The sequence below is a fragment of the Cyanistes caeruleus genome, chromosome 4, assembly GCF_971803275.1.
Source record: "Cyanistes caeruleus chromosome 4, bCyaCae1.hap1.1, whole genome shotgun sequence".
NCBI classification, from domain to species: domain Eukaryota; kingdom Metazoa; phylum Chordata; class Aves; order Passeriformes; family Paridae; genus Cyanistes; species Cyanistes caeruleus.
Genome location: NC_141704.1, coordinates 59,595,718 through 59,622,153, shown reverse-complemented (window position 1 = coordinate 59,622,153; position 26,436 = coordinate 59,595,718). Strand labels below are relative to the sequence as shown.

Here is a 26,436-nt window from a genome sequence, read left to right as displayed (position 1 = left end):
ATACTGGAATGGTGGTTTGGTGGGCTTGGTTTTGGAGTGAACTGAAGCAGAGGGGGTTTGTGCAGCCCCTTTGGCCACCAAGGCGTGGGCTGCAGCCTCTCTGGCAACTGTGCCCTCTTCCAGCTGGGTGTGTTGGGGAGCCCTGGCAGCCCCGCTCTGCTGAGTGAGGGGAGGCTGCAGTGGCCTGGGCAGAAACGGCTTCCAGAGTGCTCTCTACATTGAGGGTGGGGTTATATATTGTTAAATTGCTGGTAATTTTCTTATGGGAATGTATGCTGTTGGGGGTGAGAGGAGCCCCAGCTGAGAGGAGCCCTCAGGCCTGGGTGTCCCTGTGAGCAGGGAGGGCTCAGAGCAGGGCCCAGGCTCTGCTCCGGGGGGCCCAGCGATGGCACCAGATGAACGGGCAGGGACTGATCCCAGGAAGTTCCACCTGGACATGAGACAGAACTTCTGTCCTGGGCAGTGACTGAGCCCTGAACAGATTGTCCAGAGAGGGTGGAGAGTCTCCTCAGTGGGGATATTCCAGTCTGGACACAATCCTGTATCCTGCTGGAGCAGGAGATGGCACCAGCTGACCCACTGCGGCCCCTTCCAGCCTGACCCATTCTGTGACTCTGTGAACTCCTGCACAGCACGGCAGCATGGTTTGCTTCTCATCAAAAGCATTAACTAAAGGAGTTGTGGTTCCTGAAGCTTGCAAGCCATGAAGTAGAAGGTGACACTTTTGGCGACCATACCAAGCCCGCTCTCTCAGCAGAGCGGGAGGCTGTGGGGAAGGGTCGCAATCCCCTCACGCCCCCGGTTTCGGCTCTGCGCCCGTCAGCCTCTGCTGAAGGGGTTCCACCAGTGGGTTCCAACCCGGGGAGCCGCCCGCGGGGAACCACTGACCGGGGGTCTCGGCAGCCCTCCTCGCGGCCTGCCCGGGGCCCGGTTCCCGGCCCGGGGCCCGGTTCCCTGCCCGGGGGCGGGGCGGGGCGGGGGCGGGCGGAGGCGCGGGGGGCGGGCGGGGGCCGGGCCGTGCCGAGCCGCGCACCGCGCTCCTGTCAGCCCTCTCGGCACCTCAGGGGCTGCGCTCAGCCCCTCCACCCGCTCGCCCCAGCCCCCGGCCTTCCTACGGATCACTGTCATTTGCTTTGATTTAATTTCAATATTTTATTTTATTTTTTTTATTTTTTTTTCACCTCGAAGGGGAGGAGCGCGGAACCCAGCTGGAAAATGAACCAGAATGTCTGAGAAAATGTCCAGCTTTCTATACATCGGGGACATCGTGTCCCTTTACGCGGAGGGCTCCGTCAATGGGTTCATCAGCACGCTGGGGTGAGTGGGGCCGGGCGGCGGAGCCGTGCGCGCTGCGCGGAGCCGGCCCGCGGGGCAGCGCCGGCGGCAGCGGCACAGGAAGGGGCGGCAGCGCTGCTCGGCGGAGCGGGGAAAGTAGGAAGTGATGGGGAGCGGCAGGAGATGAGAGAAGTTCCCGAGCGGGGCCCGGGCGGCCGCCGTGCCGGCGGCGGTGCCGGGATCCCCGCTCGGCTCCTGCCGGGGCTGCGCCCCCGAGCGCAGCACCAGAACCCGCTCTCTGCCCTGCCCAAAAGCCTTCCCGCGGTCTTTACGTATAGCCGACCTTTTAAGTAATTTATTAATTAAGTTTAATTGCCCGCCCGAGAATTTTTGACAAAGACATAAAAAGGCAAAACCTTTGCTTTCTTGCTCATCGTCGTTACCAGCTCGTTAAATGTGCATCCCTTCATTTCAGGTTTGTGTCCAGCACAATCTGGTTGTCAGTGAAGAGATATTTATAATCAGATGTTTAGCTTCATGGGGATGCTTTTCGCGTGAGCTCTTTCTCTTTGCGAGGTGAAAAGATTTTAGCCGTGGCTACTTCACTGAACCGCTGCTCGTTTCAGGCTTTTATTAACCGCGACCGCTTAAAATGACCCTTTTGGAATCCGGGAGGGAAAGCCTCAGCGCAGAATGACGGAGATATATTGATACATTTCTTTACGTTGATACATTATTTAAAACCATCCTGTAGTTCGGTTGCAGTGACCTATCCCGAGGCTGCATTTGTTCCCTCTGATGTTTGTAGGAGAGCTGCAGAAGCTTCACTGACTTTGTGGCATGTCCTGAAACCTTTGCCAGTGGAAACAGCTCCTGTGCTGCATGGTTGTAAGTGACGCGATTGGCAAGGCAGGTCAAACTCTAGTAAATATCTGCTTAAACATTAGTGGTACCCTCGGAGTAGCAGTGAAATTTGCTAAGGCAAGTTAATCACAGCCTGGGTATCGCTCCTGTGTTTGTGTTAGGCTCCCTTTGTTCTGAGATCCCTGCCATGGGAGGATTGTTGGTGTGAAAATGCAAACAATGAATGTCTAGGTTAACTTGGTGTGCTGCTGTTGCTGGAAAAGAGCTGGTGTTCAAGGTCCTTTTATATTTTTTGAAATCTTATTATTGCATCCAATCCTTGCTGTTCACTCTTTTGATCTCTTGACAAGTGTTTTTCCATGGTGTGTTCCTCTGTTTGTTAATTTGGCACCTCGTCTCTCCGTGAGTACCCATGCTGTCTCACATCTTTTGTTTTGCTGCCTCTTACAACTTTAAATTCTATCTGAAAATTTTGCTTTCTGCAGCTGTTAATTGCTAGATATTGTTTCTTATTCTTGTTCTCCCCAACACTTCCTTTTTTGCTGGCATGGTCTGTTGTTGGTTGGTGTTGTTGTGTCTCATTGCTGGGCTCTGCTATCCAGAGGAAGTGGAGTGTGCCGTGCTTTTGCTTTTCATTGCGTTCTTCCTTTCTGAGAACACCTGCTCATGTCATGGATGTCCCGGCTGTGACTGGTACTTGTACAAGTGTCACTTGAATACATGTTGGCTTTGCCTCATCACAGGATTCAGACTGCTGATCCTTCTCTGATTCCTCAGAGTTAAGGCAGGACATTTACTCCCAGTTTCATAGAGGAGAAGCCAAGATCCAGGCTTGCCTAGGGCACATGGAAGCTCTTTACTAGAAGAAACAAATGAACTTGTGCCAACATTTTCTATCCAGGCTCACTTTTAGCCAGAATACCCAGCTCAAGAAAACTATCTGGGATGAGACAGGAGTTCAAGAATGCTGATGTACCTCAGTCAGCTTTTCAGTACAGCTTTTTTGTGCCCTGTGCCCTGGCATGGTAAAGGCAGCTGCAGAACCAGGAGGCTGGAGTGGAAGAGCTCTGGGAAACTTGAAGTCTCCAGTGGAAAACTCCCATGGCTACTCCATGGGAATGCTGACCCCTTTGCTGGTGGTCTGAAATTTAAAATGATGATGCCAAGTGACAGTATCTGTGCCAGCCATTGCAATTTCTGCCTTTGGTCTGGTTGCAGCAACACAGGAGGCAGAAAACCCTCTTATGTTCAGGGAAAAAGCTTGGCCATCTGCACTTTTGGTGTGCAACCATTGCTAAACACCTGCACCTTCTGAATACCTGCAGGTTCTCTGCAAATCTCTGGAAAGAGGAGGCCTCACCTTCCAAAGGTGCCTCTAGTTGGTAAGGATGAAGTGGGGTAGGATTGGGAATGATTACTTGCTTCATTTGACTGATGTGAATCCTTGTTTGATTACTCTTGCTCAGACTGCTCAGGGTGCTGTTCTGAAAGCTTGCCCAGCACCTCTCTTAAACTACTGAGCCCACTGGGGAGTCTCATGCTGTTTCAAAAACTTGAAATCCAGCTCAGGGCTAGTGACTGTTCAGCAGAGAGAGAGAGTCCTGTTAATTTGAAGCTGTCAAAGGCTAACTTTTTCTTAAAGCATGAGCAAGGCTATTCTATAAAGAAGGTAAAAAAGACACTTCTCCAAGCAGAGCAAGTCCTTCATGTCAGCAGACATTATTCCTTGAGGGGTTGATCCAGCTCAACACATGAGTTTTGAGGGGGATTTTGAAGCATAGATTGTTTTTTGAATTTTGGAGTATTTTTCCCTCACTTGCCAACATTTTTATTTAGTTTTCCCAGGAAACTAAAAGCCAAGAGGAAGGTGTAGCTGAGCTGTCCAGATCATGTGTTGAACCAGGTTAATATATACTATAACCTGAGTGTGGAAATCTTGCTCTGGTGTAGTTTAGGAGGTATAAACCATCTCTTTTTAGGAAATTGAGATCTGGCCCTGTGTCCATGTGAGCATGCTGAGAGGTGCTAGGTGGGGGCAGGAGTGCCTTTCCACACCTGCCCCTACAAAAAGGGTTTGAGAATTGCTGGAACTACATTCTGTAAGTGTGTCCCAAAGGCTTGGAACACTTCTTGGAGGTGGAAGGAGTCTGTGTCCTTGCCCTCGCCCTCCTTGTCTCTGAATGGTTTCAGTGCTATAAACAGCTATTGGATGTGAGCATGAAGGCTCTGCTTTCAGCTTTGGTCCCTCTTAATCAGAAGAGGAAACTGAACCTCTCTTCTGCATCTGGGCTTAGTGCCGTAGGGTGGAATGGGAGCAGGGAAGTTGGGCACTGTTGCTCCAATTTTTGCTTTTTGGTCTATACATTAAAAGAGAGCAGTTTTGCTCAGTTTTGGAAGAAGAGGTGTAACCATCTGTCTCCAGGAGGATGTTCCAGGCTGTGGATCCTGCAAGGAGAGGAGCACCTCTGGATCATGGTAAAGCATTCCCTGTTGGCTACTGCAGACCTTTGGATTCTTGAGGTACTGAGAGCCCAAGAAATTTCCTGCTCTTTTTTTTCTGCTTGGCTTTGGGCTTTCTCTGGGTTTGGATGCTGCTTTGAGGTGCTGATGACGTGTAGTCTGCCTTTTCCAACCTCAAGGCACTCTGGGTTTCCTCACCTGCCCTCCTTCCTTTTGAAAAATGAAAATGCTTTTGGATGTATGAGCTGATAGTCGAGGCAATGTTTGGGAAAAGCAATTTACATCCATTGGTAGCATTCTGTCATTGCAAGATAGGTTTGATAGTGGATCATTAAGCTGTGCTTACTCTGTAGGATTTTCCCTTATTTCTTTAGCTTTTAGTGTGTTTTGGCTTCTGGAGGCCTTATGTCCCACAAGAGATGTGTGGCAGGGCCAGGCAATGTGTCTAGTGGTCTCACATTGTCCTGTTGGGACCACCTTTCCCAGTATTTTGGTTGTGAATGCTATCAATGATGCATGGAGGCAATTAAAACTGCATTAATCACCTATCAGTACAATGAGGGGAAGAAAATACTCTTGCCTGGAGAGGTGGGAAAAAATAAGTAATAACAATGATGAGGATCAGTTTGACGATGGGCCTGTTAGTCACCATGGGGAGCTGCATTCCTGTTTCACCTTCATAAATGTGCAGTGAGAGATCTCCTGGAACATAATTAATGGAGCATGCAGCAGGACCCGCCTGCTCTGTGATAGATGGCCCTGGATGACGAGGGGTGCTGAGACTTACTTCTAATTAGCAGCAAAAATCGTGCTGTAAAATATTTTGGACTAATTTCCTTACATGTAATGTTGGTTTTTCTTGAACAACTTCTCTTAATTTGTAGAAGTGCTTGCTGGAACTTTCTTACTCGGAACATCCTGGATTTATTCAGGCTCCTTCACTGGGTTTTTGTGAATTAGTTGTTTTGGTGAACTTGGGCTTCACAGAGAGGTTGAGTCAATCATACTCTGTGAAGAGACAAGGTTAAGTAAAAACTGCTTTAGAAGCAGCATAAATGAAAATGTTGCAAGCGTAGCAAAGGCTAAAACATGTCATCTTGGTGGCTTCAGGAATGGTGCTAAGGGAAAAGATGTAGTGACTGATGATGCTTCTGAGACACCAATGCAGTGTTTTCATCAGTGCACTCATTCTTTCAACCTTTCTCTCCTGCAGTCTGCATGTGTAAGCTATGGTTAAGGAACAGAGTATCCCTCCTTTAATTAATAGCAAATTTTTCTTTCAAGTGCCAGCTGGAAAAAGGTAATTAGTCGGGAAAGAATAAAAAGCCCAAAGAAAGTGAGAGTGGCATAACTAGAATTAATCATAATTTGATTCTGACACATAGAGAATCAAATAATACCCAAAAGAGAGACAGGAGTATGAATTTCAGGTTTTCTGTGGGAAAAAGCACTTGCATGTTTTGTTTCCTAGGTACTTTATCCTCTAGACTGTTAGAACCATTGAAATTTGACAGTTTTGATTGTGTGATTCTGATTTTTTTCTTTAATACTCTGTGGGATTGGCATTTTCAGGAATATGTTCTCTTGGTTGTCTTTCTAATGCAGCAGCCCTGGTCTGAATTCTGCAGCTGCTTTGAATATATGGTGATGTACCCTTTTCAGCTGCACAATGTATTTATTTTCTGTGATAACTAATAAGCTCTGTTAGATGCATTATTAACTACTTTCATTGATCTTACAAAAAATGCCATGTAAGTGGAGATGTAGGCATATAAATACACCTCTGTATCTTGCATACCTTGCTATTCAATCCATATATCAAAGCTCATATCCTCTGTAATTATCCACTCTCACCAGCAATTAGGCACTGCTCCAGCTTTTATAACAACCTTATTTTGATGCTTGTTTCAAATACTCTAACAGCAGTGCCATCTTTAAATAAACAATGAGACAAAGCTTTCCACAAAGCAGCCTCAGGGGAATGCAGCAGGGGAAGTTGAGCCCCAGGGGAAGTAGGTTTGTTTCAGAAGTTTTACTTGTTCACCGAGCACAGCCTCTAACATTAGACTTAATTACAGCAGTATGATTTATGAGGCTGTATGCTTAAATGTAATATCCTTGGTTCAAAGGGCTCATTCTCAGACAGAATTGGGGAGAAAATGGGGGTTAGGGAAAGAACTGACTGATGTGGAACTGACCTTACCTGTAAGCTGTGTGCTGGTAACTGGAAATAAGAGAGGACTTGGATTTTGGATTGAGACAGGTCATACAACTTCTGTAGTTCTCAGCTGGGCTGTGTGTGATGTGGGGAGTAGTCAGGAAAGAGAGGGGAGACTGTTTGACCTGTGTGACCTGAAGTCTTATTTAGCTTGCTTTTTTACATAGTAAGGGGATTAAACTAGACCACCTTTGTGTGGTTCTTGGTGTCACTAGAACCCACAGTTACCCTGCATTTTAAAAATACTGCAGAGGAAGAAGTCAGTCAATCTTTGACTTGCCCAGCCTGGAAGATTGATTCCCAAGGGGCACCTTGGCTCAGCCAGGTGTTTCACAGCATGGCAAGGTCTTTGGAACCCTCCACTGCCAGTGCTGCTCGGCTGGAGCCTGAGCCTGTTTGTTGGGAAACGGCTCAAAGCCATGTCCTCTGCACTTGAAAGTCTGGTTTCTGCTTGCTTTGAAAGGTCTACTTCTTGTAGCAGAAAAGGAATGCAGGTGAAGCTCCATCACTTTGATACACTTGATATCAAAATGGAGAAAATAAAATCAACAGTAGTTGAAGGCTTGCTTTTCACCTTGTCTGTGCTGTGTTTGGTCACTTGACCAGAGATGCATATTTTAATTCCATTAAAGACATAATCCCCCTTATGACTGATTCCTTTAAGTCTTCATTTGTTATTTGTAAATCTGATTCCCTCCAATTACTTGAACCAGCAATTCTACCACTATGTAAATGTGTAGGCACTTCCTGACACAGGTCCTGATTTCAGCTGTTTTATGGTGCTTGGTGTTTGGGACGCAGGGTAGATGCCTGGAGTTGATGTTTTGCTATGGAAAGTTTCAAGTAAAATGGCCTTTCTGAGAACAGGATTAGCCAAAAAGCTCCAACCACCAAACCAAACAAAAAAATCATGTTACCCCCATTTTAAAAAAACCCGTGAGTCTTGTAGATGTGTGTCAAGAGTCTTCCTGAGCTGCAGGGCTCTCACCAGCATGGAGGGCTTGTGCTTCTCTGCCCCTGTTAAGTTTTGCCTGGGTTTAGCAGATATAAGTAGAGGAAGGATTTCACCCTAAGACTTTGTGTGCTGTCATGATACCTGCAGCAGTTTTACCTGGTTTCAGCTTCTGTCTGCTGGCACTGGGCACCAAGAGCCCTCGACTTGACCTTCACCTGTGTGGGAGGTGAATCCCAGTTCCCAGGATTTCCAGATTCCTTTCCTGGGAGGGGGGGTCACAGGAGCGCTTCAGTTGTCCAACTGCTTTGTGTTCCCTATCTCTGGAGAAGTAAAAATAATTTCTGGTTTTAGTGCCTCAGTTCACTTCAAATACGAAACAAGCTGAGAAATGACATTCTTGCAAAGTAAGGCTTTGGAAACAGAGTTAAACAAAAAAAGCAAGGGGTTAAAACATACTTGTTCATGTCTGCTGTTAAGTACTGCTTCAAGTTTTGAGGGACTGTTAGGAATGTGGTAGCCAAAAGGTTGTGTCAGGAATGGTCTTGTTGCTCTTGTTGATGGTTTTGTGACTCTGTGTGCCTCAGTTTCTGTCTACCTCTTATCCTCATTTGTTTGCATGTTTTGATTGCTGTTGAGTAGAAACAAATTGTTGTCCAAAGCATGTGATTTAAAACCAGTTCTTAATCATTGCTTAGTAACAAAGGAAAGAGGACCCTGAAGAGTGGGCTATAGGCTGCAGAAAAGAATGTGAGGAAAGTGGCCTCCCCTGTCCTTCCAGTGCTCCCTCACTGGATGATGAAGAGAAGGAAGAGAGGTGTGTTGATGAATTTAGGATGAGAAATGAGCAGTGCATGTGTTAGAAGGGAAGTGGGGCTGAAGAGGAGCAGGAGCTGCAGTTACCAAGAGATCTGCAGCCCCTGCTGAGAGAAAATAGCTCTGAAAGCTACTGACAAACTTTGTTCTTTTCAAAGGGAAGAAGTCAGCTTGCCATTGCCTTTGTTTACTTTGCTATTTCAAATGTTTGAGGCCTTTACTAAGGCTGGTGAGGTTTCAAATACCTGAATATTTGTTTGTTGTTCCAAAGGTTTTTGACTTTGTCCAGGAAAATGAATTATATCATTTTCTCCAAGAGAATATCTGTGGTAAAATGCCAGTTCCTCAGAAAAAAATTGCAGTTTTAAGATTGCCTGTGATACTTTTTGTAACAACAGAAGTTAGATATAACAAATTGTGGTACTTGGTAATCTTCTTATATAATAAAGTTTGGGCAATTAATTTGAAATGTCCTTTTAGGTCATTGTTACTGCATGACTGAAGGTACTGGGTTGAAATTTATATGAAAATATTTGGCAGGAAGCTGGAAGAGCATATCCAAATGTGGTGGTTATCACTGTGGGTCACTTCCAACTCAGCTTGCTCTGTAATTCTCTGATTTGACACCAAGTTAAGCTTTCTCCAGCTCTTTTCTGCATGATATTAAAACAGTAGTCAAGTTTTTGTTCTTTGACCTCTGACAGATAAAAATCAATGTCATTTAAAAGGAAAATCAACAAACAAACCCTGAAATTAGGCTCTTTATATGAAACTCAAAATACAGAAACTTCTTGTGATTCAATGCTTGGGCTTCTTATCTTGATTTTCTTAGAGGTTTGTTTGAATTTCAAACAGCTTTTTTATTCCCTGCACTTGCCACACACAAGTTAATCAGTGCAGCAGGGGCAGTTGAAAGCACAAAGAAATATGGAAACAACTGCTTAAACTCTTAGTAAGCCCCAAATTTCTTACACCTGCTTCTCATGGTTAAAAGAAAGTAACCCAGTTCTTAAGAGTAAATTTTGGGTAGTTGTGTCATGTTGAGCATGTGATTTGGAAAATTTAACTTGGCAGCTTTAGAGGGCAGCAAAGTTGGATGTGAACAGTATAGTTTTGTCCTGGATCTCGCAATACCTGACTTGATTTGTAAAATCTCAGCTCCTAAGCTCTCTTGCTTTTGGATATCCTCAGCTTCTCCCTCGTGTGCTTTGCTAAAATATTCTTGCTAATATTTTTTTACTGCTATTTATTGCTATATATAATATATAGATATATATTTATAATATATATAATATATATATTTATAATATAATATATATACTGAATATTGCTATTCAGTCTGGCTAATATTTTTTTACTGTTCAGAAACAATAAAAAAAGAGGAAGCAAAACCAGTGTCTTAGGAAAGACTGGACATCACTTTTGAAAACACTAAGAGCATATCTTTGTTCAGTTGTGAATGCTGAAAAAAGTTCAAATGCATTACTAAGCAAGTTTCACTCCTCTGATCAAAGAATAAAAGTTTAAAGCCTTCCTAGAAAGTTGGGGTTTTAAAAAATCCTTTATTAAAAAAACAAAAAAACCCCAAAAATAACAAAGTGTGGAGTGAAAAAGATTAGCTGCCTGTTAGTGATGTTTTTGACAATTTTTTTAGGTTATCAGTTTTTGCTAAGGTAGTTTCAGTTGGATGCACTGTCCTTGCTTCGCTGTCGGGCACTGGTGAGGGTGCCAATCCCTAAGCTCCTGTTCCAAATCTGACAGGGCTCAGTGAGCTTGGCTTTTACAGAGAGCAGAAAAGTCAGGGTGTAGTGGAGAGTTTTGTGGAGTTTCAGTGGAGTAAAGTGAGGTCTTCCATCAGGCTTGCCAATATAAAGATCAGGCAGGGCAACATCTATAATGCTTCCCAGGTTGAAGACAGAACTTAGGAAGTCAAACTTTACTGTCAAACAACTTTCCTAAGTCCTGAACCAATGTATAAGTATTTTAGATTTTAGTGTTGCTATGAGAACTGTAAAGCTGATCACTTCACTAAATACAGGAGGTCCAAGTTTCAAATAAGATTTTCAGGTATCTCTGTAGATATCCATATGTATTATTGTAGTATGTTATTTATAAAGAATAACCTTGCCTTTAAATCATGAAAGTACAAAATAGCATATAGAAAAATTAATGATTTTTTAATTTTGGTGGTGAGGAGGTAACAATTTATTTGTGTCAGGGTGGTCAAACTGATTAAGGCAATGGAGCACCTCCCCTGTGAGGAAAAGCTGAGAGAACTAGGATTGTTCAGCCTGAAGGAAACCCACAGGAAGGATGGAGAGAGACTCTTGACAAGGGCCTGGAGTGACAGGACAATGGGAATGGCTTCACACCAACAGAGAGCAGGTTTAGATTGGATATCAGGAAGGAATTGTTCCCTGTGAGGGTGCTGAGGCCCTGGCACAGATTGCCCAGGGGAACTGTGGATACCCCATCCTGGAAGTGTCCAAGGCCAGGTTGGATGGGCTTGTAGCAACCTGGGATAGTGGAAGGTGCCCCTGCCCATGGTAGGTGGTTGGAACGAAATGATTTTTAAGGACCCTTCCAGTCCAGGCCATTCTATGATATTATATATTCTTTTCCTCAGAAAAAGTAACTCACAAAATCGTTGCAAAACTTCATAACATTATTTCCTGTATAAATGATTTAAGATGTAGGTCCTATGCATATAAATATGTGGACTTAAACTGCAAAGATGTCATGAGACAATTTTTTAAAAGAACCTGTTGAATAGGATACAAATTCAGATTTTTTTACTTCCCTGGCTAGATCCTCAGGAGTATTAAAAGGTAAATTAGAATTTGATCAAGAAACCCCTCAGAGGCAAACACCTGGCTGTTCAGAAAGGGCACTGCTGTGGTCCCTGGGCAGCTGCAGGGTCTGGCTCACAGGTTTGCTCAGTTTGTGTTAGCAGTGGCTTCTCTTGCAGAAACAAAACAAGGTCAGGACCTGGCAGGCAATTAAGTCTTGTCTGTATTAACTTTTGTAGTTGAACAGGTTTTGCTGTCACTGAAGGCAAGGACCAATGAATGTCCCACACCCCCTCCCCCTGTAATATCTAGGATACAGTAAAACCATGGCTATAACAGCTCATTTGAGGCCGTGCTGTGCATGGGGCTGCTGGAGTCAAACTCTCCATTTCATCTGATCCGTTTCCTTTCTGTGCGGGATTAAACTGTCCCTGTGATTAGGCTGCTCTTAATGGAACTGTTTTCCTGAGCAGAGCTGGAAGTGGGACAGTGCTGGTTTGAGTTTTCAAGCATGGATTCAAGTATGCTTGAAGAGAAACAGTGGATTAAGGGGTGGGACACGAGCAGAGGAGCCACTTGCGCAAGGTTGTTGACAAATTGTGGAATACAAGACTCCAAGTTCTGGGCCAGTACTCTTTTATAAGCATTGATCTGGTGAGCTGTTCAATGCATAAATTGTTTTATATTGGTTTATCTCCCAGTAACTGGGCTTGCACCAGTAGTAACAAAGCTAGGTAGTTCATTAAGGTTTCTATGTGTCAAAAGTTGTGTTGTTTTATTTTAAGTACGTGTCTAAAGATATAGAGTTTATCACTTTGAGAAAACTGTATGCTGAAGAGAGTCTTACGCTTGCTGGCATTATTGTTATGCTCACCCATTGGGGGGAACCTTGTTGACTGATAAGTGTAATTAATGTTCTTCATTTGTAATGGAGGTGAGGGAGAAAATCCTGCTTCCTTTCTGCAACCTGATAACTGGAGGAATAGAAGTCACCACCCAAAGCACTTACACTTGGTAAAGCTGCGTAAAAACTGGACTGTGTTACCCAAGAGACTTCTTAGAAAGATATTCAGCATCATCTGAGCAAGGTGTACAGGCTCGAATAAGAACACAAGAGAAAAACATCAGTCATAGACAAGAAAATCTGCTGACCCAAGAGCAATAAAATGAGTGTGCCACTGAGCACTCTTCTCTCTGAAAACTGCCATCAAAGAAACTCCTGCTGCTTGATATGTCCTGGCTTCAGGAAAATAAGTTCTTGGACTCACTGGACTACACAATCTTAGAGGTATTTTTCAACCTAAATGATTCTATAAAACTATTTCCAAATGACTGATTAAAAAAAATCACCATCTCAAACTTTTCTTTATGGCAGAAACAGCCCTTAAGTCTCCAGAACTGACATATTTTCTTCTGACTAAGAATAATCTGGTATCATGGGATGGGTCCAGCTTCCAAAGTGTAAATTTTTGACTGTTGTTCATGTAGATCCATAGTGCAAGAATCAATCACAGAAAAGAAGAGAGACCGGAGAGAATTGATATTATTTCTAATACAAGAACTGGAAGCCTTGGGGGTAGAATTAAAGCAATGATAAAAATACCATCTGGAAAAAGAGCTGGGTGCATCAGTAGGAGTCAAAGCAAAGAGGTTTCCTAGTGACACTTTGAGTGATGATTTGCAGCTGAAAGTGAAACTTTATATGGGCAACAATTAAAAACTGTCCAGGCAAGTTAGGGAAATGAGTGGCAAATAAAACCACTTTCAAAGAGCAGGGTGGGGTCACCCTGTCGGTCAGAAATATATTTGCAGTGGTTCTGATCTATTTTCCCACAAAATATAGGTGAGGGGAGCTTTGGATTGCTTTGTGTTTGAGCCTCAGCAGAGACTTGACTTTAGGAATAGCCTTGCAGATCAGTTACTCAGCTGTGGCAGCACGGGTATGAGAAGGCTTAGAAGGTGACAAAGTTGGACAGAATTTTTAAAACTCTTTGGGGAGAACTCCTCTTGGTGCTTAAAATTTCAGATGTTTTCAATGTAATTTATCTGAGGAAGAAGTATGTGGTCAGTACTATGCTGAGGCATCTTGAGAGCAGCTGACACATTTTGCTGTAGGAATTAATAAGGCTGTGCTCTCACGGGTGCTCACAGGTCTGGGGGTAATTGATGCCTCACCCAAATTAACTCTTTGCCTTAGATATGGCCTTAGGCAGAAGATCAAGGAACTGTTTCAAGGAATGACTGATGAAAAAAAGCATCACTTTTTCTTTCCTTCTCATAACTTGCAAAACTTTCTGAATAAGGTGCAAAACCTCCTGAATCACTCACCTGACGTATGTATTGCTCCAGGAACAGATATCAGATCAGCCAAAAACTTTCACAGGAGACCATCTGGGCTCTTGCTATCATCCGAAAGCATAGCATCCTCTCAAAGTGGCATGATCAAGGTTTCTTGATCTCATCAGACAAGTTTGGAATTTAGCAATGAGGTAGCACACAGGTGGTTATATTCATTCAGAAATTGTATCATGGCTTTTAAACTGCTGAAACTGCGGGTGCTGGAAGAGTCATGGCTGATTTGCAAAATGTATGATTTGGTGGCATGTAAGCAGGAAGTGGAAAACGGTGCAGGAAATATGACGTTGGTAAGACAGATAAAAGAGAGTCCAGCTCAACAGTGTCCTGTGGAGGCATCTCTGTATTGCATGGCTGAGGAGCTGAGGGTTTTTTCAGCTAGAGAATTGGTAGTTATGACTGTTCACTGGCATGGTCATGGTTTATTTAACAAAATCACCCAGTGCTTGTGAAGTCAGGCACCAAAGGGCACTGCAAACAGGAGAAACTTGGCTGAATGACTTTTGTAGATGTATAGACAAGAGTAAACCATCTGTGGATCAAAGGAGAACTTGGAATTCCAAGTATTTTGCTAAGTCTTTGAGACTGCAGTCTTCCAGAAAAGACACCCAATCTACCCAGAGGCTGATGGGTGTGGGTAGAAAGGATCATTATGAACTTCTGCCTTCAACTCTCATATTTTATAGATTCAAGGAAATGAGGGCACTGTGTCCCAGTGCTTTTGAGGAATTTAAAACAGGAGTGGATGAGAATATGAATCATACTCCAAAAGTTATTTTGTTCCAATATAAAGCAAATCTCTACATTATGAAGAACTTTTGGGGTGATGTGGACTGTGTAGAAGATCAAACACTAGGCTGGAAAAGCTTGTTCCAGCCTGTTTGGTAACATGAACATCTCTTGGATGGAATTTTACAGGCAAGCTTATGAAGTCCAGGGATTGACTGGATTTGAGTGAGACATAATGAATCAAGGAGAATTCAGTCCCAATTGCCCTTTATGCTTCCTTTAACTATGTACTTGAAATATGTGTTAAAATAGTATACCCTGTTAGAGTATGTGACAAGTGCATAGACTAAGAAGACCAAGTTCATGTCCAGATCAAGAATAAAGATTTCCAACAAGCTGAGGTGAAAGGAAACTTTTTTTTCAGTAGCTGCTTTTCATTTATTATCTCAGTTTAGCAGAGGTCATAGAAGAACTAAAGGAATTTTACCCCTTTAGCCGGAAAGGACTGAAAATATCTTGTCAGCTCTTCTTTTCAATCACTTCAGTCCTCTGAGGATAACGAAGATACTGTATTCACAGGCTTGCCTGAGTGATGAAATGTCTTTAAGTATCTTCAGATGTTGTCAGAATGGTCTCTACATCTTGGCTGTGGGTATGTGTGTTGGTGGATGATGTTACCATTGAAGGAGCTTTGGAATTTCTGTGTTTTGGGTGGGTTTTGGTTGTTTTTATGCACTGGTAGCTTGAGGGATCAAATCTGAATACTTGTTTTCTAAGAATTGTTGAAGGTACTCATTGTTTCTGTTAAAAAATTGGTGCAAGTTTTTTCTCCCTGATTTTTGCAGCCAAAAGAAATATGGATCTGTTTTGTAGGGTGGACCTTAAACACCTTCTGTGAGTTCTCAGTCCTTCTCCATGTAAAATGGGACTGAATTATTGTGAATGCAATGAGCTGTGGGTTATTTAATCTAGTTGAAGAGGAGAGGGAGGAAGATTTTCCTGTGCATTGTGAATATTGGTAGCTCTTTCCATGTGGCTTGGTCCTAGTCTGGGGATAAGGAATTTTCTCTTTGGAGGCTGCTGTTCCCACCTTAATCTGGCACCTGGGTGTCCAGATGAAGTTCTGTGTGTCTGGATTTCTGATTCATATTAGCCCTAATGTGGCAGCAGCTGCTTTCAAATGGGTCTTGCCTAGAAGGGATTCCAGGGAGTGCTGTGAAGTCTCATTTTACTTCTTCCACCTTGGCTACAGTGTGGTGAGAGGAGGGGAAGTTGGATATTTGTGCCATCCCTTGCAGATAGAGAACTGAGCACTCTCTGGTCAGCTGTTTTCTGGGCACTGTGTTGCCAGAGTAAGTCAGCAGAATATTTAATTTAAATGCCATTGAAAGTCTGCTCTACAGCTATGACAGGATCTCTTCAAAGTTAGTTGGCAGGAACTTAGCAGAACTTTGGTGTGTTAAGTACTGTGATACTTTTTTCTAATTTCAGGATGACAAGTTAGAGACAAGTTTTTCTGTTGTGTAAACACAGAGCTTTAAACACAAACGAATAGTTATTTTTGGTGCTCTTTTCCTATGACAAAAATTAAACTTGAAAGGTAAAAATAAACAAAAACATGTTCTAAAACCTTCTCAGATTAAAGGTTAGAAAAAAGAAGGAACAAAGGCTCAAGATCACTTCCAGCTCACATAATTGCTGACACAAAGTTGCAGTCCAGCCAGATGAACAGCACATTGTGAGGTACAGGAATAATTTGTAGTCCTTTTAAGTAACCAGAGTAGCAAGCAGCATATACATGCAGTGGAAAAAATCCTCGTCTCTGCTTCAGTTTTTTTAAGAAATATGATAATATTTAGGTTCTATCTTAATGGATCAAAAGAGAGCAGGTAACCTCTGACGTCTTATTTAGGGCACTGTACCAATGGAAGAATTTATATGTGAGTAAACTGTGGTATCAGAGCTGGTTGTGTCTTTTGCCTTGGTGAATAGTTTTTCAAACCACCAAGGCTGTGGATGTACACTTACTCTGAAAGCTGTTTTTCATCAGTGGCTTCACATTACTGTTCCCCATCAAAACAGTTTATGTGAATGTCTCTCAGCCCTCTCTAAGCAATATGAGCTCATATACTTAAGCAATTTAGTAGATGATTTGTGCTAACGGGGTTGACTGTTGCTTAGAGACCCTCAGGCTCTGAAAAGCTGTAATGTGAAATGAATGACCCAGATTAATGTTTATTTTTGCCCTTGCCTGAGTTTGGGTCAAGTTAGTTCTTTTATTGAATGTTGTGATCTGTGGGTGCTGTAACTCAAAGGAGTGTCAGGTATGCTATTTTATTTCCATCTGTCAAATCAGAAAATAGTGGAGAATTCTGCTCCAGAGCGGTGCTTGGGGCAAGGCTGGCAGCTGGGATTTCCAGTCAGGGAGGAAGCTTGGGAAGAGCACGTCTGTTTTAACAGGAGGCCAGACCTTCTGCCACTCAGGCTGAAGCATCTCAATGTCCTCTTAAACGGAAGTGTTAATCAAAATATAGCAGACTAATTGTTTATGTGAGTGGATGAGATTATCCCAGACAATGTGGTGCTGTTTGACTTGGAGAAGGAACTGTGTAACCGTATGCAAAGCTGCACCACAGCGATAGACAACTGGTTTTTTGATTAGGTCATAAAATCTGGGGAGGTGATAAAAATGGAGCTGATTTTTGGGTGGGGTGCTCTGCTATCTTTTCAGATCAGCTTATAGCTGTGGAGTATTATTTACTATGCACAAGTGAATAGGGAATAGTAGCTGAGGCAGTGGGCAGATTTTTAATCTTAATGTGCCAGGCAGTGGGTTAAGCTCTTGTGATAATGTGTCTGAGAACTTTGTGGAGTGATAAGAAAAAGGCTAGAATAGTTTTACTGTGCTAAATATTGTTGCACCGTGTTAGATTAGAACTGTTTAAATGGGGGTTGCTTGTACCAATTAGTTTAACTTGAAAGTAGGCGTGAGCTTTGGTACACTTGTTTTTGTGTCCAGGTTCCCTTTGCAGGGAGAGTGTGCAGTAGTGGTTGCTGCTACAAAGTCTCAGTGGGAGCAAGGGTGTCATGAAAATAAACCTCCGGATCTCAGGCTTGCCTGTGATTGCATTTAAGACCTTGCACTGACACAAAGAGGTGGAATACATAAAGCACCCTGAAAAGCAGAATGCCTTCTTCCTGAGAAGAGTTGCTAAAATGTATCCAATTTACTTTGTTTACTCTGGCCAGAGAGAGCTGACATCTCTAAAAAGGGAAACAGGTGGCTTTCCATTGCATTTCTTCATTGTCCCCATCATCCTGGTTGAGAGTTGGTCATGCAGGAATAAGGAATGGTGGCTACTTAGTCCATCACATTCTGACCTGGCTCCAGTTCCTTGTGGGAGCTGCATGGTCTTCTTCAAACCAGGTAATTTCTTTTCTCCTGTCATCCCTCGTGTTGTTTCTGTCCCCCTCACTTGTGCCTTGGCACCCTATGCCATCCCATTGCCATTTCCCACACCTTGGATTTTGCCCTTCCCGTTGCGTGAGGGCATCCAGAACTTCTTGCAGGACAAAGTAAAACCCTGTATGCTGCAGCCAGGGCTCTTCTCTGCGTGCAGAGGAGCTGATCCCAAGGCTGTCCCTCTGCTACGCCTCCTGCCCAGCCCGCCAAGCAGCTGCTTGCCCGGCGCTCTGACAGGTCCTGCCGGTGAGTGCAGAAGGGGAAATGTTATTTTTTTCCCATGTATACAATGAAAGGAAGCGCTGTAATAAATGGAGTGAGGTAAAAAGGCTTTCCCAGCACACTACCTTCTAACACTTCTTCATCCTGTTTCTCTGCTCCAGGTCCTGTTGTGCTGTGGGGAGCGGGGCTGAATTCCCCACAGCTGGCTCCTGCCAGCTCCCAAGGCCTGGCTTCCTCAGGCACAGAAAGCCCTGCTTTGAGGGATGAAGGACATCTCTCCCTTGGAACAGGGCAAAGGGTCTCTTGCACCTTGGCGCACTGGAGCTGGTGTAGGAAAGTGCTATTTCATTGTTAACATAGCAAAAGGAATAATAAAGTCTCCAGAAATTATGTAAAAGACAAGAGGGGTGGGTGGAAGGGTGGAGAGAGGAAATACTTGGAGATGTCTGCAGTGCTTCCTGTTTGCTTCTGAAAATTATGAGTCAGATCCCCCAGAAACAAAAGAGAGGGGTTTGAAAAATGGTGAGATATAAAAAAAAAAGTAGTCATGTGTGCATCTGTTCTCTTGGTCTCCTGGTTTATGAGCTCTCAGAGCTGGAGGCCATTTTTCACATTTTTCAGGACAGTGGTGACAGCAATGAACACACAATCTTTTCCTTTCCAGTGAAAGGAGAGGGGTTTTTAATGTCTCTCAATGCAGCATCAGGAAGGAGACCAATCAAAAAGGTACCAAAGATTGCATGGTTTGGAATAAAATTTGTGATAGCATCACAGTTCTTCTCAAGTGGATTGCTTGAAGAGTTTTTGCAACAGGAGTTAGGTGTAACCCTGGAGCAGGCTTGCCTTTGCTTTCTGAGGTATATACTTTGGCACAGGAGGGAGAAGGTGCGTTGTGTGTGCCCAGATTGTGTTTGATACTGATCCAGAAGGAGGAACCATGCTCCTTTTTCCAAGGTCAAACAGTCTGCATCTTTAAAACCCATGGATTCTGTGGGATTTATAGCATGAGTGCTGATAAGTGTATGTGTGCACAGTAGGATTGCACTTACAAAGGAAAAATGAAGTGGATATCATTGTTCCACTTATTGTATCACCAAGTTCAGGCTTTTCTAGAAAACTTGATTTCCTTGTTTCTCTGCCAGTTAATTCCCAGTAAATGTATGGAAGTGATAAAAGACTCCAGTTTTCCCAGTAGAAAGTGATTGTTTGCAGGTGTTTTTCCTCCGTTAAGGTGTCAGGATAAGCTGTGCGATGACACCTGGAAGCATTTCCTTCAGCTGAAAAGAATGCTGCCGAACTGGAGGGCCTGAAGGGAAAAGGCCAAACTCATTTCTTTATAACAGAGCTTGTTGTTAAGACACACTTTAGAAGGTGGTCTGACTGACAGCTGGCAGCACAGCCAGAGACAGAGCTTCTTGGTGCTCAGCAGAGTCATTGCTGAGAGCTCAGGTGGACCAAAAAAATCTGTGGTAACAACTAGACACCTGCTCTTGTGTGCTCTGGGGTGCTGGATGCAATAGCCTGTACTGCTGTAAGTGTTTCCTGGAGTGATTTTTGCACTGTTCCCAGACCTTGTGCAGGGATGGGGCTGGAAGGGTCCTGGAAGCTCCTCCTGGAGTGTGCAGCCACACTGGTTAAAATGCTGGGCACATGTGGGATTTTCTGTGCCTCAGAGCCTGGGAGAGTCCTTGGGCATGTGAGATTGGCTGCTGTTGAGTGTAGCCTCCTTGTGGGAGATGCCAGCCTGCTTGGTGGTTGGTTTGAGAAAGGTCTGAAACAGTTTTGAGGTGTGAACCTGCTTGTTATGTCATTTTCCTGCTTTATGATTATGGGAAGTTCCCAAAAGTAGAATGGGCTCCTTTTCCACCTTTAACTTCACACCTGTCCACTTGCACAGAAGTGACTGTTTTGCCACCCTGCTTGTGGCTGCTGTTTTGTGACTCTCCTACTTCCCAGCTCCTTCTGCTGTGGCCAGAGCATTCCCACGCATTTCCTCTTCAGGTTTCTGCTCTGTGCTGCTACGTGGGACTCTCTCAAGCGAGTGTGTACAGGTCGGGGGTAGGTGTGGCAAAGGACTCCCAGAGCTGCTCCCAGCAACTGGGAAAGCAGCTCTGAGACAATCTGGAGCAGCTCCCAAAATGATCTCTCCCTGCAGGAAACTGGCTCTTCTAGGTTTTAAAACAAGTAAATAAAGTCGCTGTGATTTCTCAGCTGTTTTTTGTTTGGAAGGTTTTTTTTTAACTTGCTGCTGAAGAAAGAGAAGAGCAAAGAGAATATGCAAAAAATACCCATCCCAGCTGCAAAGATTTGTAAACATTTATTGTTGCAAAATGAAAATAAAAATCATACAATCCTTTGTTGAGAGAATTGGAGCATGTGTTGATGTGGAGATATCTCCCCGCACGATTCTCATTGCCACCAGTGAGAGCTGAACACATCAAAGGGTGATCAGACCTCATTCAGGGAATCCCTGCCAACCCAAGTCATTGTCCCCAGGGGCAGAAGTAAAGGCTGAAACCAGCAGCAGAATTTTGGGATCTAGTCTGCATGCTGGCTACAAGCTTGTCGGTGGTTATGCTGTTTTTATCTGAAGGTAAAACCAGGCAGCACCTGTAATTCCTTGGCAAGGAGGTGGTCAGGAAAGGTTCATGTTCCTCCTGTAAAGCCCAGGCTTGCACCCAGTGCCAGGATATTGCATGTCTCATGGAAAGGGGCTGTGGCTGGGGGAGCTCAGGATGTGTTGTGTGAGTGTGCTTGGCCTTGTAGACAGCTCCTGGGGCTGCTGAAGGAAGGTGCCCTAAAGGAAGGATGTGAAAAGCTCTGGGTCAGGTGCTGAGTTGCTGCAGGAAAGGGCTGCTTGACTAATTTCAGTGGAATTACCTGTGTTCACGCTAACTTGGGCTTGTCCCTGTTGTTTGCCTCTGAAATGAGGTGAGTTCCTTTCTTCATTTGGTATCCTGACATATAACAGAGTTTGTAACATCGAGGGCTTGTTATCTGTACTGTCTGAAAAACTGGGGTTTAAGCAAAAACTTAGGCATATGAAATTTACATCTCCTGTGTGAAACGCACTGCAGAATGCTTAAAGTGTCAGCATTTTGGTTGAGCGGTGTCTCCTACTCACATTTTTACATAGTGTGACATGGGTTGGTCTGCTGGATTACTGCTGTTTGTGTTACAAAATGGAGAAAGCCCTTAGATCGTTTTCCAGGATTTACATTCATACCTGTGTTTGCAGGATTGGTAATTTTTTCATGTATATTAGTGTATGTATATATTTTTGTATGCATGTGTTTGCTTATATATACATTGTCATTCCAGATGCTGAGATTCATTATAGGCCTTACAGTTTGTCTGCTTAAACAACAGTATTTTTACATTGTGCTGTTTCAGCAAAGTTTCCTAATTTTCTTCTTTTGCTTATGCTTCCTTTCTACAGTAAGTGTTGCCATTTTGATGAGTAGGTGTGACTGCCTTCATTCCGAGGATGAGGTCACTTTTGATTCCTGGACAGATATTGGCATTTCTCAACAGTATTTTTCTGGGTAAATCTCTCAGTTTTCATTAAATGATGTTCACAGTGAATGATCCAGCTTTTCTGACTCCTTTTATTAGCATATAGTTCTTCAAAGAACTTTAAGAACTGATAAGAGGCTCCTTTCAAGTGGCCATTCATAAATATGTGCAAAGCTGAGAAAAAACCCTCAAATTCTTCTGTTGTAAACTAAACATAGACTTTCTTTTGATTTGGATTATTTTCCCTATGCTGCTGGCTTAGTTTTGCCGTCTCTGGCTGAATAGGTAACTCTGCAAAGAGTTCTCCTTGGTTTTGGGAGTAGCAACGCTGCTACTAGAATTTCTTTTCTGAAGTCACTGTGTACCATGGAAATTTAAACTGCTCAGTCTGATAGGGCCTGGTTAGTGAGCTACATGCCTAAAATTCACATAAAGTTGCAGGGTTGCCTCTGACACCCTCATTTTTAGTTTACAGTGGTCCCAGTGTCAGTGTTTCTAACGTGTTTTAGGTTGATATACCTAATAATTCTACTTCATCTGTGCTTTCTTGCATTGAGAGAGCTAAGTTGCAGACCTGTTACAGGTGGTTGTCAGGTGTGAGCACGCAGAGTTAAAGTCATGTGTGTAATCTTGATTTTCTGATTTACTTCTACGTTTGGGCCAAATCCTGGACTTGTTTATATTCCATATGTAGTTAGCTGGATTAAGTGGAAATGCTGCAGAGGTTAGATTGTAATTAAATCTTTGATGAATGACCCTCAGTGTGAGGTGCTAACACTGCTGCTTCTTTAAGCTTCATCCCTCAGGGCACTTTTGGGAAGCTGGGATGATAGGGGTGAAATCCTGGCCTCAGAGACATTGGTGGAGATTTTGTCCGTTCAAAGACAGCTAAGATTTTACCTAAAAGGAAAATGTTAGTAATGGAAAAATTGTCCAGTCCTCCAGGTGATATGCATTATTAGTGGGTCTGTGTTCTGCAAACCACTAAAGAAAGCCTTCAGCAAGCTTTCCTAATACTCATTTTATCATTTCAATTTTTTTAGCCTTAAAAGAAATGTATTCTAAAAGAGGGTTTGCCTGTGGAAGTATTTTACAATGACACGCCTTTGGGCAATTGCAATGTCCTTGTATGATAGATTCTTACTTTTCATACTAAAAAAAAATCAGAAAAGAAACAAAGGAAGAAATCAACCATTTCCTTGGGTTTATGGGAATGTAATTTGTTTATTAAAGGCACCGAGACAGGCTGAAACCAAACCCTGCCTGGGAGCAGAGCACCAGTGTTGTAGAGAAGTACAGCAGGACTGGGTGTGCTTGGGGAGGGAGCTGGGTGGGATAGGCTGGCACACCTCCTGCCATTGCCAATTCCCCTGGAATCACAGGTCCTTCCCTGAGCTGGAAGGACCCATGAGGATCACTGAGTGCAACTCCTGGCCTTGCACAGCACAACCTCAAGAATCACACCCTGTGCCCGAGAGCATTGTCCAAACACTCCTTGAGCTCTGTCAGCCTTGGGACTGTGACCAATTCCCAATCCCCTTTTCACAGCAGAAAATAGGTGGGCTTGGCACCACTGAAAATGACTTGATGTATGTTATATTGATGTGAGGATCTTGAAACACTGTACAAGTGTTCATTTACTTGGCAAAAATTAGTATGTCCAAACAAATCTTGGTACCATTTTCTTGGTGCATTAATGGCTTAGCTATTATACAGGCCAAGAAAATTGCAAAACTGAGACTAAAATCTAAGAACCATGCTTTCTCATTTCCTCTGTAACCCCCAAATAACATTTTATTCCTTTTTAATAATTTATTTTAGCTCTGTTCTTATAATTTAATTGAAATTGCACAATGTTTAAAATGTAAATATAGCTATAAAAAGGGATAAACAAGTTCTACTGAACAGGAGCTTTTGCAAGCTAAAAGCATGATTGAGTATAACACAATACAATACAATAACAAAATGACATTCAGGATTTATAGCTGGATTGCTTAATTGAGCAGAAAAACTTCTCCTTTTACTCCCCCCTCTCCCCCTTGACATGCAAGCCTGCAGGTACAGTTACAAGAATATATGAATGTACTATCAGATAAGGGAAAAACTTTAGGGCTAATTATTTGTGCAGTTATTAGTGCAAATGTGGAGCTGCCTGTTTGTATGGTGGTGTTTATGTTTCTCAGTATGTGCTTGAGGTTGTACTTTCTGCCCTTGTGTCTCCACAGCATTTGATAATACAGTTCAAAGTGACCCATGTGAGCATTTTTTGGGATGGTGGGAATGGCTGAGTGTTCCCGTTCTGTGTAGACATAAAATGCACCCACATCCTTGTTTCACACTGAAGATTGTTCATGGTGAAATTTGTCAAGGTTTTAGACACCTTGAGGAGTTTGGAATGTTTTACATGCATAGAATTTTGCTTTCCTAGTGTAAGGGAATACCCTGTTAAACCATTAAATAGCTAATTTCAAACTGTTTTGTGCTTCGTGTTTGTGGCAATTAAAATTTGTTCAGAAAGGAAACGATAAAGTTCCTAATGTTTGAGGCAGGCAGGAGCCAGATTTTCTTGTCTCCTAGCTGCTGTACCTCACTCGTATGAAGTTCTTGAAATATTGTGTTCTGCTGTCCTCCCATTTATGAAAGGGGCTTTTTAGCATGGAATCTTCCTAAATGCTACAGAGATTTAATAGTACTGCTATAAGTGCAAGGAAGAGCCTTTTTATTTTCTGTGCCAGCTGGGATTAATGTAGGTGACCCTAAAAGATGTGAAAAGATGATGGTGGAAAATTTGGCTTTGGAAAGAGACAAGAAAGATGACACATTTCATACAGGGTAGCTAAATCATAGGGTTGTAAATCATTTGAAGCAGGACTGGTAGTCAGAAAGGAGTATGAACTCACATTTTGGGAAGGGTGAGGTAGGATGACTGTAGATTTTTGGCAGGAGACCGCTTGAAGCACACAAGAAGTGGGCTGACCTAGATGCCTGATAAGAGGCTCAATGAAATGAAAAGTGGGTGGACTTGGAGAAGAACTGGGTGGATCTGATTGTTTTGGCACTTAGGTATTTGATGTTTGATTTCCAGGGCAGCAAAATTTTAATCACCTATTGTTCATTATTGGTTGGTTTCTTGGTGGTATGACTTGCACCTCTCTTTCCAAGTGGTTGCTGGGATGTGTGGAGCACAGGAGAGGCTTTGTGCTGCAGCTGGGCGGGAAAGAAGTGTCCTGGGTGGCAGGTGCTCTGGAGGAACATTTCTGTGGAGGAGGTTGTGTGAAGGGACATCTGAGGAGCAAAGTAAGGAGGCATTGGGAGGAGCTCCTTTGTTCACAAGGGATGTCAAGGTTATGTGGTTTTGGAATGGAACCTCAGCATTCTTTGTAAACAAATATATTGCTGGGCTCCACTGGCAGTAAAAATATCTAGCTTCTCTTAATGATACCCGTCACCAACTTTGCCCCTCTTCCTGCTGCTGCCCAGGCCTTGTGTGCTGCTCAAAAAGGCAGTGAAATTATGATGCCATTAAGAGAGTAAAAGCTGAGCAGCTTGAGTGTCTTAGATTGAAGACATCGCCTCTAGCTTAGTTTATTCAGCTTTTTGAGGTATAAAATACTCCATAGATATATAAATAATACCGAGTGTGTGATAGACATCAGCAGTTGGGTCTTGTATTTTTTAACAAGTCACACACACACACACGTGCAGGTCCATGTATGGGAGAGTCCGTGTGCTCATGTGTTTATTCAGGTATTGTACTTAATAATATTGTCTATGATGATTGGGTGGAAATCTCTGTTGGTAGGAAGAGGCAAAATACATTTCAGATGGTATTTTTGAAACTCAAGGCACAAAGCTAAGATAAATGATATTATGTAGCTGCTTTCTTTAACAAACTAAAAAGCATCTTATGTTATGAAAGCGACCTAAAATTCATGAAACCCACTGCAATTACTTTCCTATTATTTTCTTACACTGTTTTTTGTTCTTTCAGAATGCACCTGTATCTCAGTAGTAAATCTGAAATAACTTGTCACTGGGAACAGTCCTTCTAGGACTATTACACCTGTACAGCTATCCCTTGACTCTTGCACTACCTCCGAAAGTTCCTAGAAACCTTTGGTGTATTTACCTTTAATCTGTGTTACGTAATCAAGGGAGCTTGCAGGACATAAAGGCTTATGGAGCATATATGATTCCTATCTATGAACCCAGGCACCATTAGACTTTTCTGCCAACATACCTTGCTTATCAGTTATACCTCTGCTGCTTCTCAGTCCTGCTCCTCCCACCCCTGTGTCCTTCCTCCCATTTCACCAGAGAAGGGACAGCTTCAACTCCACCAAATGATGCGGGAGAATGAGAGGAAGAGAGGTGCAGAACCCTACAGGTTCATACTTCGACCACTTGACATGAGGCAGAACTTTTTTTCCTGTGTAATGACCGAGCACTGAACAGATTGCCCAGAGAGAGTGTAGAGTGTCCTCACTGGAGATACTCCAGAGCTGTCTGGGCACAATCCTGTGTCCTGTGCTCTGGGATGGCCCTGCTGGAGCAGGGAGGTGGGACCAGCTGCCCCACTGTGGCTCCTTCCACCCTGACCCTTCCTGGGATTCACTGTGATGACAGTGGAGAGTTGAAACTGCCTTTACATTCCCCCCCTGCCTCGGTGGATAAGCACACCTTATCTTCTAGGCAATGCTTTAGGTAGCTCCAATTCTTGTTTAATGAGCCTTTGTACGCTGTAGCTGTATACACCTCTGTACACTGTGAGGCCTTA

The 26,436-nt window shown here is 43.3% G+C and overlaps 2 protein-coding genes across 14 annotated transcripts in view; one reads left to right on the top strand and one right to left on the bottom strand.

The window, feature by feature from the left end:
* Positions 1-965, bottom strand: part of LOC111930012 (uncharacterized) — a 34,499-nt gene extending 33,534 nt beyond the window's left edge. The window contains exon 1 of the mRNA XM_086885025.1: positions 889-965. The gene's annotated coding sequence lies outside the window, so the exon portion shown is untranslated. The remainder of the gene's footprint in view (positions 1-888) is intronic.
* ITPR2 (inositol 1,4,5-trisphosphate receptor type 2) overlaps positions 1-26,436 on the top strand; it is a 259,828-nt gene that overhangs the window by 16,906 nt on the left and 216,486 nt on the right. For 2 of the 13 annotated variants that reach the window (XM_086885017.1, XM_086885022.1), the window contains exon 1: positions 993-1,317. The exons of 1 other annotated variant lie outside the window; for it this stretch is intronic. In XM_086885017.1, coding sequence (XP_086741143.1) covers positions 1,226-1,317 — 92 coding nt within the window. In that variant the 5' untranslated portion in view covers positions 993-1,225. Of the gene's footprint in view, positions 1-348; positions 716-989; positions 1,318-19,341; positions 19,675-21,588; positions 21,689-26,436 lie in introns of those variants that run through there. 10 more of the 13 variants (XM_086885013.1, XM_086885015.1, XM_086885023.1 and 7 more) reach the window with 7 other exon arrangements.